The following is a 9,787-nucleotide window of genomic DNA, read 5'->3' as shown; positions in this document are numbered from 1 at the left end:
CTTTCTGCGTGTATGCCTGAAGGCCATAAGAGGGCACCAGACCTCATTTCAGATGGTTGTGAGCCACCATGTGGTTGCGAGCCACCATGTGGTTGCTGGGAATTGAACTCAGGACCTTTGGAAGAGCAGGCAATGCTCTTAACCACTGAGCCATCTCTCCAGCCCTATCATACATTTTTGATGTTGGGAAATCAAACCTAGGAACCTTGTTCATGCTAGGCAAATGCTGCCCCATTGTACAACATCTCTACACTTACTGATTTTATTTTTAATGTTACTTTGAAAAAAGTAGCTTCTCGAGACCAGCCTGGTCTACAGAGCTAGTTCCAGGACAGGCTCCAAAGCCACAGAGAAACCCTGTCTCGAAAAACCAAAAAAAAAAAAAAAAGTAGCTTCTCATTTCCTGTGGAAGCAAAAGCAAAACGTCTTCTCCAAAGTAACATATTGTATGACTTAAATTTTGAAGTCAAGGCATTTTCAAAATACATGTTAGATTAATCCAGCAACATTTATAATCAAATGTCTTTTAGCAGCTGTTGCTCCTTCCTCAGCATCAAACAATTCAAAGACAACATAATAACATACAGTATCCAGACTCTCTGTGTATTTTTTATCTTTACATGGCTTTATTTTAAACTCTGTTTTTTTATTTTTATTTTTTGGTTTTTTGATAATAGTTTTTTCTGTGTATCTTTGGCTGTCCTGGCACTTACTCTGTAGACCAGGTTGTCCTTGAACTAACAGAGATCCGCCTGCTTCTGCCTCCCAAGTGTTGGGATTAAAGGTGTGTGCCACCACACCCAACTACTGTCTTTCTTTTTTATTTTAAGGACTTTATCCTTTTTCTTTTCTCTCCCAAGCCTACATATATTTTTAAACACACTGTGGATTCATTCTGTGTTAAGAAAAATCATGTTCCATCAAGGAAGACCCCCCCTAAGAAATCTCTGATAGGAGTGTATGGCCTAGATGTCTAAGTTATACATCCAGTACAGTTTCAAGACTGCTGGCTGAGATGACCAAGCCTCACAGAATACTCCAGTCAGGACTAGACCATAATTCAAATTTTTTTTAGCTCCCTGTAAGATTATCAGCATCCCCAATCAGCAGGAAGTAGCCTGGAAAACTACGCCTGCATTCCTCCAAAAATGGATATGGATATTTATCTTTATTTAGAGTGTTGGTTACAAGTTGTTATGGATAATATTCTGGAAAAAAAAAAGCTGAACAAAGGAAATTAGATTCAGAGCTCTTGTTTTGAAGAAAAAAAGTGCAGGAGGAATTGCTGTGGGAATATGGTCTTGTATTGTTTTAATGCTGATTGACCAGTAGCCAGGAAGTATAGGTGGGGCGATGAGAACAGGAGAATTCTGGGAAGAGGAAAGGGTCAGTTTGCAGTCCTCACCTAGACATAGAGGAAGCAAGGTAAGAATACCTTGCTGATAAGAATAATGGGCTAATTTAAGATGTAAGAATTAATTAATAAGAAGCCTGAGCTCCTAGGCCAACCAGTTTATGATTATTGTACAAACAAACAAACAAACAAACCCCAGTGTGGCAAAGTAGCCGAACAGATCCGGTGGGACACACTTAACCAGCCCCAGCCCTGGGTCTGCAGTTGGGGAGCGGTGAGTATAAGAGTAGGAAGACTCGACTCAACAGAACACAAAACACTTGAAGGATTTGGCCAGCTTCCTGAATTATTTCATCCTAAAAAGAAACTGATCTACCAGTGACCCTCTTTGGAGACTGAAGGACGCAGCAATATGTATTTATGGGAAAACGTTCTCAGTAGTGTGCAGTTCTCTTAGGACTCTGAGTTTTCAGAGTAGGCCAAATTTTTGGTAACTTTGCTCTGAAAATTTGATAGGGTAGAGGCAGGGAGTGGTGCCCTACACCTCAAATTCCAGCACTTTGGAGATTGAGGCAGGAGAATCATGCTATCAAGGATAGCCTAGGTTATGTCACACAACCAACTTCACTGCCCAAACAGTAAGAGGACAGAGTGTGGAAGGTCATAGATGTTCAGAATGTTCTGTTTCTCATTATTTGAAAATTGCTTCAGTTAACTAAACGCTTCCTCATAGAAAAAGTTGCTTGTTTCAAATACAAAGGGAGGGATTTAGAAATGGCTCAGTTGTTAAGAGCACTTGTTCTTGCAGAGGTCTTAGGTTCAATTTCTAGCACCCACATGGTAGTTATCACCTTCTCTTGCTCCAGGGAATCTGGTGCCCTGACCTCCTCTTCTGATCTCTGAGAGTATCAGGCACTCATGGTGGTACACATACATTCATGTAGGGAAACCACTAACAAAATAAAATGAATAAGTCTAAAAAGTTCTTTTCAATATAAATGAAATAACATCAAGTGCTCAACCAAAAAAAAAAAAAAAAAAAAAAACCTCCTTGACATCTCCCACTGCTTTTTAAGTATTATTTTATAACTTAATTTCCCAAAAGCTTTATTCCAGGTATGTGTATTTATTCTAGCTCTGTCTTCTCTTGTTAACTAGTAGTGGAGGAACCATAATTGACTTAGTCTTCTCCTGTAGTGGAATTCTAGAGCCACCTCTAGTCTTGTTCTTTTGTAGTTTCAGATAGTGTCACAACTAGTACCCTTTGGCATATTGTATATATCTTCAAGTATTTCCCCAGGATAGCTGTGTAAAAGTGTTCTCAACTTTCCTAGGTATTAAAGTATTTTAGTTTGCCGGTTGTGACTTAGGTTAGATTTTTATTTTTTAATTTTCTATATTAAATCTTTTTCTTTTAACTCATACTTAAAGTATAGATTTTTATCTCATAAATAGTCTTTTACTTTGAAGATAATTGCTGAAGCCCTTCATTTTCTTTCTTTCTTTTTTTTTTTTTTTTTTGTGGTTTCTCGAGACAGGGTTTCTTTGTAGCTTTGGAGCCTATTGTGGAAGTCATTCTTGTGTTCTTGTAGACCAGGCTGGCCTTGAACTCACAGAGATCCACCTGCCTCTGCCTCCCTGGTGCTGGGATTAAAGGCGTGTACCCCCCCCCCCAATGTGGAAGCCCTTCTTGAATATTTGTTGTGTTAGTGTGTGCCAAGGCTTTATAAACTTCATCTCAAACATTGCTCAACAAACAAACACTCTCTGTGAGGAGGTATTACATAGCCATCCTTGTGTTGTAGATTAAGAAGCAGGCCGAGGAGGTGATGGCAGTGCCCCAGATAGAGCAGTTCAGTCCAGTTTAATTACTTAATCACCCACCTTTTTGTTCCTGGCCTTCACTTTTTGTGTACCCACCCACTTAGCAGTCTTGTCAGTCTTTTGCTGGCACAGGTCTACTCTTCTAAGCCTCTGTGTTTTATAAATGCTTTATTTTTCCCTGGAGCCCGTGGTGATCTCTTACTTAGCTGCAAATACATCCTATTGTGTTTTAAGATTCAGCGCTAGCAATTACATCCTTTGGGTTCTCTTTGCTGGCTCCTTTAAATGAAACCAGTTTGTGCTTTTTCCTCCTGCACAATTCTGTGTGTTCTTGTAATTATGTTTGTTTCTCCTCACTAGAGAGAAAAAAGTGTAGTCATCTTTGCTGGGAAAATTATTACTTGAACTTGGATCATCTTTTTGTATTTTTATGTCTCCCTTATCCCCTCCTCTCCCCCCCCCCCCTCATCAGATAGGATCTCATATGTAGCCCAGCCTGACTTTGAATTTGTGAGTCTTACCTCAGCCTCCAGATTGTTGGGATTACCACCACCATCAGTAGTACCAGCGATTGTATATACTTTGAATGGGAGTCTAATGTCAGACTAACTTTTCTTTTTTTCTGTAGTGAGATGGGATTGTCCTATGTAGTTTTCCTGTTTTGGATTATCTGTAGAAGGGAGTTGCTTTTTCTTTGTTTGCCTTACTATCATAGTGTACTTTTTTAAAAGTTACTTTCTGATTTTCTTACTTTGTGCTTTGTAGGAAGAGGGCCCGCTTGTTTGTCCCGGCTGCCCAGCTAGCTAGCTTAGCCCCGAAATAACCACACAGAGGCTGTATTCATTAAATCACTGTTTGGCCATTAGCTCTAGCTTCTTATTGGCTAACTCTTATATTAATTTAACTTAGTTCTATTAATCTGTGTATTGCCATGTGGCAGTGGCTTACTGGGTAAAATTCCCAGCATCTGTCTCTGACGGTTCCATGGCATTCCTCTGACTCTGCCTCCTTTCTTCCAGCATTCTATTTAGTTTTCCCCACCTACCTAAGTTCTGCCCTATCAACAGGCCAAGGCAGTTTCTTTATTCATTAACCAAGAAAAGAAACACACAGATAGAAGGACCTCCCACACCAGTGCTTACAGTAGTAAGATGGTGAGGTCCCATATACTGATTACAGAACAAATAATCTTGTTTCTAATTTTCTGTTCTCATAAAGATCTCTGATTTTAACTTGTTGTGAGTAGTCAAAGAACTGTATGACTCTTACGTATAGATTACTTGGGTATAACTAAATAATGGTTTTTCTTGCTTTTAGGAGGAAGATGAACAACAGAGGCTTAATAAGAGAAAAGATAACAAAAAAACAGATTCTGAAGAAGAAGTAAAAGTACCATTAGTGTGTGCTTTAACTCAAGAAGAATCGTCAACAGCGTTATCACAAGAAGAGGTGAATCTATGGTTACTCTACTCTGTGTTGTGGGGAGAGACTGAGGGGTCAAAGAAACAATATTTAAAAAAAATTTTATACATAATGTCATAATTTTTGGTTTATTTCGGTACTAGTCAGTTACCTTGTATATTAGTGAGGGTATTGATTGTTGTAATTAAACACCACGACCAAAAGCAGTTTTAGTTTACAATTCTCAGGTCACTCTCCATCAGGAACTCAGGGCAGGAACTAGGAGGCAGAGACCATAGAAAAGTGCAGCTGCTGGCTTGCACCCCAGGACCACCTGCCCAGGGTTGACACAGCCCACAATGGATTGGGCTATTGCACAAATCAGTTAATCCATAAAATGTCCCACAAGCTTGCCACAGGCGGGTGCTCTGGTGGGAGTATTTTTTCTTTGTTTGAATTGAGGGTCTATCTTCCCAAGTGGCTCTGGCTTGTGTCAACCGGAAGAAAACTAACCAGGACACTTTGTCTATGTGAAATGTATATAGGTGAAAATTTGGTAATATGGCAACTTTGTTTTTAGTTGCTCTTGTAACATTATAGCACTATTTGAAAACATACTCAAGTTTCATTCACCACTTAAAATTACCAGAATCTCATTTCCAAGATGTCATACATTAGAATAGGTCCTTAAATGAAAAGGTTTTTGTTTTGTTTTGAAGCAGAATTGGAGGTTTATTAAAGATTATTATTATTATTTTGTTTTTTTGAGATATTATTAGGGTTTCTTCGTAGTTTTGGAGCCTATCCGGAACTAGCCTAACTCTTGTAGACCAGGCTGGCCTCAAACTCACAGAGATCTGCCTGTCTCTGCCTTCCGAGTGCTGGGATTAAAGGAATGCGCCTCCACCACCCAGCCAGACCACTCTTGTATGCAAAACCACCACTGGCTATCATAACCTACATCACTGAGTAGAAATTCTTTACATAGACTATTGAAACCATTTGCAAGAAGAATTTTCTTTCTAATTTTAATTTTTAAAATTGGGTGTCTATGCACACATGTTTTTGTATGTGGGTTTATACATGTGTTCGGGTACCTACAGAGTCTAGAAGAGGTCATCACAGCCTCTGGAGCTAATGTTTAAAGTGGTTATGATCTGTCTGACATGGACTCTGGGAACCAAACTCAGGTCCTCTGCAAGGGCAGCAAGTGTTTTTAATCACTGGGCTACCTTTTTAGCCCCAAGAAGGGTTTTCTTTAAAACAAGCAAGCCAGCTGCAAACATACTTATTTTAGTATATGTAGTGGGTGGGGTGGGGAGCACTCAGCTTGCATGTTAAGGTCAGGACTGTTTCTTCTCGTCTTGTGGAACCGGGCTGTCAAACTTAGGTCTTTGGACTAAGTGCCTTTACCTACTGGTCTATCTATTTCTCTGGGCCAGAAAGAGTCTCCTTATAGCCATATTAGTCATTCTCTTGTGCCAAACTGCCCATCTCATATGTTGGTTCCTTCATCTGGAGTGCTTGCCTTCTGGTGTCTGACTATTAAAATTTTCTTGCTCATCCTTCATAGCTCATGCTGATGCTTCCTTTTTAATAAAGGAGATACTTCTTTTTTTTTTGTTTTTTTTTTTTGTTTTTTTTTGAGACAGGGTTTCTCTGTAGCTTTGGAGCCTGTTCTGGAACTCCCTTGGTAGACCAGGCTGGCCTCGAACTCACAGAGATCTGCCTGTCTCTGCCTCCCAAGTGCTGGGATTACAGGTGTGCGCCACCACCGCCCGGCTGGAGATACTTCTTGACCTAGTGCCTTTGGAATCAAAATTAAAGACCCTCTTTTCCAGTTGAATGGCCCTTCTTGCTTAGGCTTGGCTGTTTGTGGCCCATACTTGTGTTTATGGCCTATCCTTGTTGCTTATGATTTCATACTTACAATGACCACAGGTACAACTCAGTAGAGTGCTTGCTTAACATGTGTAGGGCCCAGGTTTGATCTCCAGCATTGGGAAGGTGCGGGTTCGTCATACACATTCCCCTAACTATGACCTCCTTTCCCAGCTGGTGAATAGTTGCAGACAGGTTGAGTACATTTCCTAACATATCTTGTTTCTGTTTAGTTTACAGATTTACTCTGAGCCATGTGTGGTACGGTTCCTGGTGGCTTATATTTTCATCTTTATTGATAGCTTGACATTAGAAAAGATTTTTTTTTAAAAATTTTTTAACAGACACCAAAAATTATGATGCTGTTGTTTTTGTACATTTTTGTTTGTTCTGGAGCACACGCTAAGGACTGATTGTCGGTTCTTTTTTTTGTTTTTTTGTTTTTTAAAACAGTTTTGCTGTAGTTTTAGAGTCTGTCCTGGAACTCTTGTAGACCAGGCTGGCCTTGAACTCACAGAGATCCACCTGCCTCTGTTGTGATTAAAGGCGTGCGCCACCACCTGCCGCTTAGACTCTCAGAAGAATGTTCTCTTTTTGTTCAGCCAAATAGTACATGACATTTGCATCATGCAGTAATCTCTCCAGGAATGTTTAGAAAACAGGAAAGAAGAACTTGTGATTTATAAAGTAGTGTTTCTGTTATTTTTGCTTCTGTTTTTAACAGCCTTCTCATAGTGCGCGCATCATTTCCCAGCCTTTAAAGTGTGTTTTAGACTTTGTGCTGAAGGATGCAGCTCCATGGCAGAGTGTTGACTAGTGTGTGTGAGGTTCTCGCTTAGTTCTTGGTAGCAGCAAGTCTCAGCTCCGCTGTGTATATGCGAGTTTTCAACTTCCAGACCTGATAATTTTCATATTCAGTGTTGAATAAATTATTTTATGTTCAGAATCATGATAATTTAATTTGGCTTGTAAATTAAAATTAATATGGAATGCTTTGGACATTTAATTACTAAGTATGCTTAATATTTTTGAACCCTCCCGTGTCACCTTTTTTTGGTACTTTGAATATACTTTTTCACTATGAAAGTAATAGGAAAATATTATGGAACATTTCCAAAGTGCAGGACCGACCATACAAATGAAAATAATGTGTTGACCACCCAGAGAAAATATCTCTAAATATTTTGGCATGCGTCATTCTCTTTTTTTCTGTTTTCTTTTCCAAAGATAACATAAATACGTTCCCATTTGTTTTGTTTGTTTGCTTTGCTTTATTTTGTTTGAGACAAACCTTTGTGTAGCCCAGGCTGAAGCCCTTGAACTTCTGAGCTTTGTGCTTCAGGCTTCGTGCTAGAATTAAAGACGTGTGACATCATGCCTGGCTGATACTTTGCAAACATACTCTACATGTGACTGCATGCTTATGAATGTTCCTCCTCATTTAAATCTACTGTATAGTGGTATTTTATTTGTATTTTAATAAATAAAACTTTCCTGAAGATCACAGTACAGAGCTAAATTACTAGAGGCCAGGCAATGGTGGCACACACCTTTAATCCCCAGAACTCAAGGCCACCCTGGGCTACTGGAGAGTGAATCAGTCTAAAAGAGAATTCACACAAGATCCCAGCATTTGGGATGACACTAGAATGTCATTGGGAGTCTCAGTACTAGAGAAGAATATAGGAGTTCAGTGCAGTCAGCCTGAGGTTTGGTGGAGAGCATTGCAGTCTGCAGTCACATTGAGTACAGGATCACCCCTGTGTTTGTCTGAGGTAAGAGCTTTCTAGTGGCTTGGCTGCTTTGCTTTTCTGATCTTCAGCTTGAACCCCAATATTTGTCTCTGGGTTTTAGTTATTTGTGCTACACTACTTGAAGGTTTTGGAGCCTTTAAAATGTTTTAACCCATTTAATAGAATTTTAATATGAAAATGTACCGTAATCCCTTTGGCCATTTTCCTACTATGTTGTCACCAGGTTTTAATTTATGGGGTGCCTGACAGCCAGAAGATGTCAGTCCCTTTGGAACAGATTGCTATTACACTTTTCTGTCTTTTCTTCCCAAACCTAGTATGTGTTAAACAAGTGTTGTGCACTGATATGCATCCCCAGCTCATGGTTCTCCTAGAAATGAGAGCCATAGCATGCCTTATACGCTCAGGGAGAAACTCAGGACTGACTAGTTTGAATAATTCTGGCAGCCTTTGGGTCCCTTGCTTTAGTTATTTGGGACCTACCTGGGTGATTTGGGGCAGGGGAAATAATAGCTTAGTGAAAATTTGATAAAGGAATGGTTGGGGGTATGGGTTTGATATTGTCCAGTTTGCATGTGAGGATTATCCCCAAGCAGGCAGTAGCTAGTGCTGGGATAGTCTCTGCCTATAGCAAATAAGCATGGCTAATAAAGCACTTAACAAATTGGTTATATTTTTGCTGCTGTAAATGTTTTCATTAATACTGTAATGATATAAATTTTTTGCACAAAAATAATCACTGTAATGTATGTCATTACTTAAGTCCTTAGGAAAAGACTAAGTTTAAAGGCATTAACATTTTTAAGATAATGTTAAACATTGTAGAATCATATATTACAAAGACCACAGATTAATATTTTGTTTTTTTATTTATTATTTATCTGGGTGGGAGCATATGTTTCCTGACACATGTGTAGAGGTAAGAGGCAACGTGTGAAATTGGGTTTCCTTCTTCTACCATGTGGTTGAAGGAAAAGCCCAGATCATCAGACTTAGTGGCAAGTGCCCCTAAAAGCTGAGCTGTCTTGGTGGCCCAGGAATGCTTTTCACTTTCTTTTTTTGTTTGTTTTTGTTTTTTGAAACAGGGTTTCAGGGTTTCTCTGTAGCTTCGGAGCCTGTCCCGGAACTAGCTCTTGTAGACCAGACTGCCTTTGCCACATACGTTTCTTTTACAGTTGATATGAGTGCATATGCATATGCATAGAAGTAGCAGTTTCTACCTCTCTCTTGTTTGAAAACATTTCTGTTATCACCAAAGAAGAGACCCTATGCCTCTTCCCATCCGTCTGCTATGTCTCTATGTTCTGGACATCTCCTGTAGATGGAGTTATGTGATGTTTGCATGCTTTTGGCTCCTTCCCTGTTACGTCTTACTTGAAACTTAGCTCCACAGTATGATCTGCTTTTCTTCCTGGCTATACTTTCCTTTGCTCATCCCACAAATACTGATGTTTCTTGCTCATGCTGCCCTTGACCACCTTCTATACACTCATTGTAGGATTTGCCACTGTACCTCCTTCCTTCCTTCCTTCCTTCCTTCCTTCCTTCCTTCCTTCCTTCCTTCCTTCCTTCC

The 9,787-nt window shown here is 39.6% G+C and overlaps 1 protein-coding gene across 2 annotated transcripts in view; it reads left to right on the top strand.

Annotated features, from left to right (window-relative positions):
* Positions 1–9,787, top strand: part of Rabep1 (rabaptin, RAB GTPase binding effector protein 1) — a 94,739-nt gene that overhangs the window by 52,853 nt on the left and 32,099 nt on the right. For both annotated transcript variants that reach the window (XM_013347302.2, XM_005349649.3), the window contains exon 8: positions 4,496–4,627. In XM_013347302.2, coding sequence (XP_013202756.1) covers positions 4,496–4,627 — 132 coding nt within the window. The remainder of the gene's footprint in view (positions 1–4,495; positions 4,628–9,787) is intronic.

This window comes from Microtus ochrogaster, chromosome 7 (assembly GCF_000317375.1).
Source record: "Microtus ochrogaster isolate Prairie Vole_2 chromosome 7, MicOch1.0, whole genome shotgun sequence".
In the NCBI taxonomy this organism is placed as follows: Eukaryota; Metazoa; Chordata; class Mammalia; order Rodentia; family Cricetidae; genus Microtus; species Microtus ochrogaster.
Note: the sequence above shows the minus strand (reverse complement) of the source record. Positions and strands in the feature narration are given on the sequence as shown.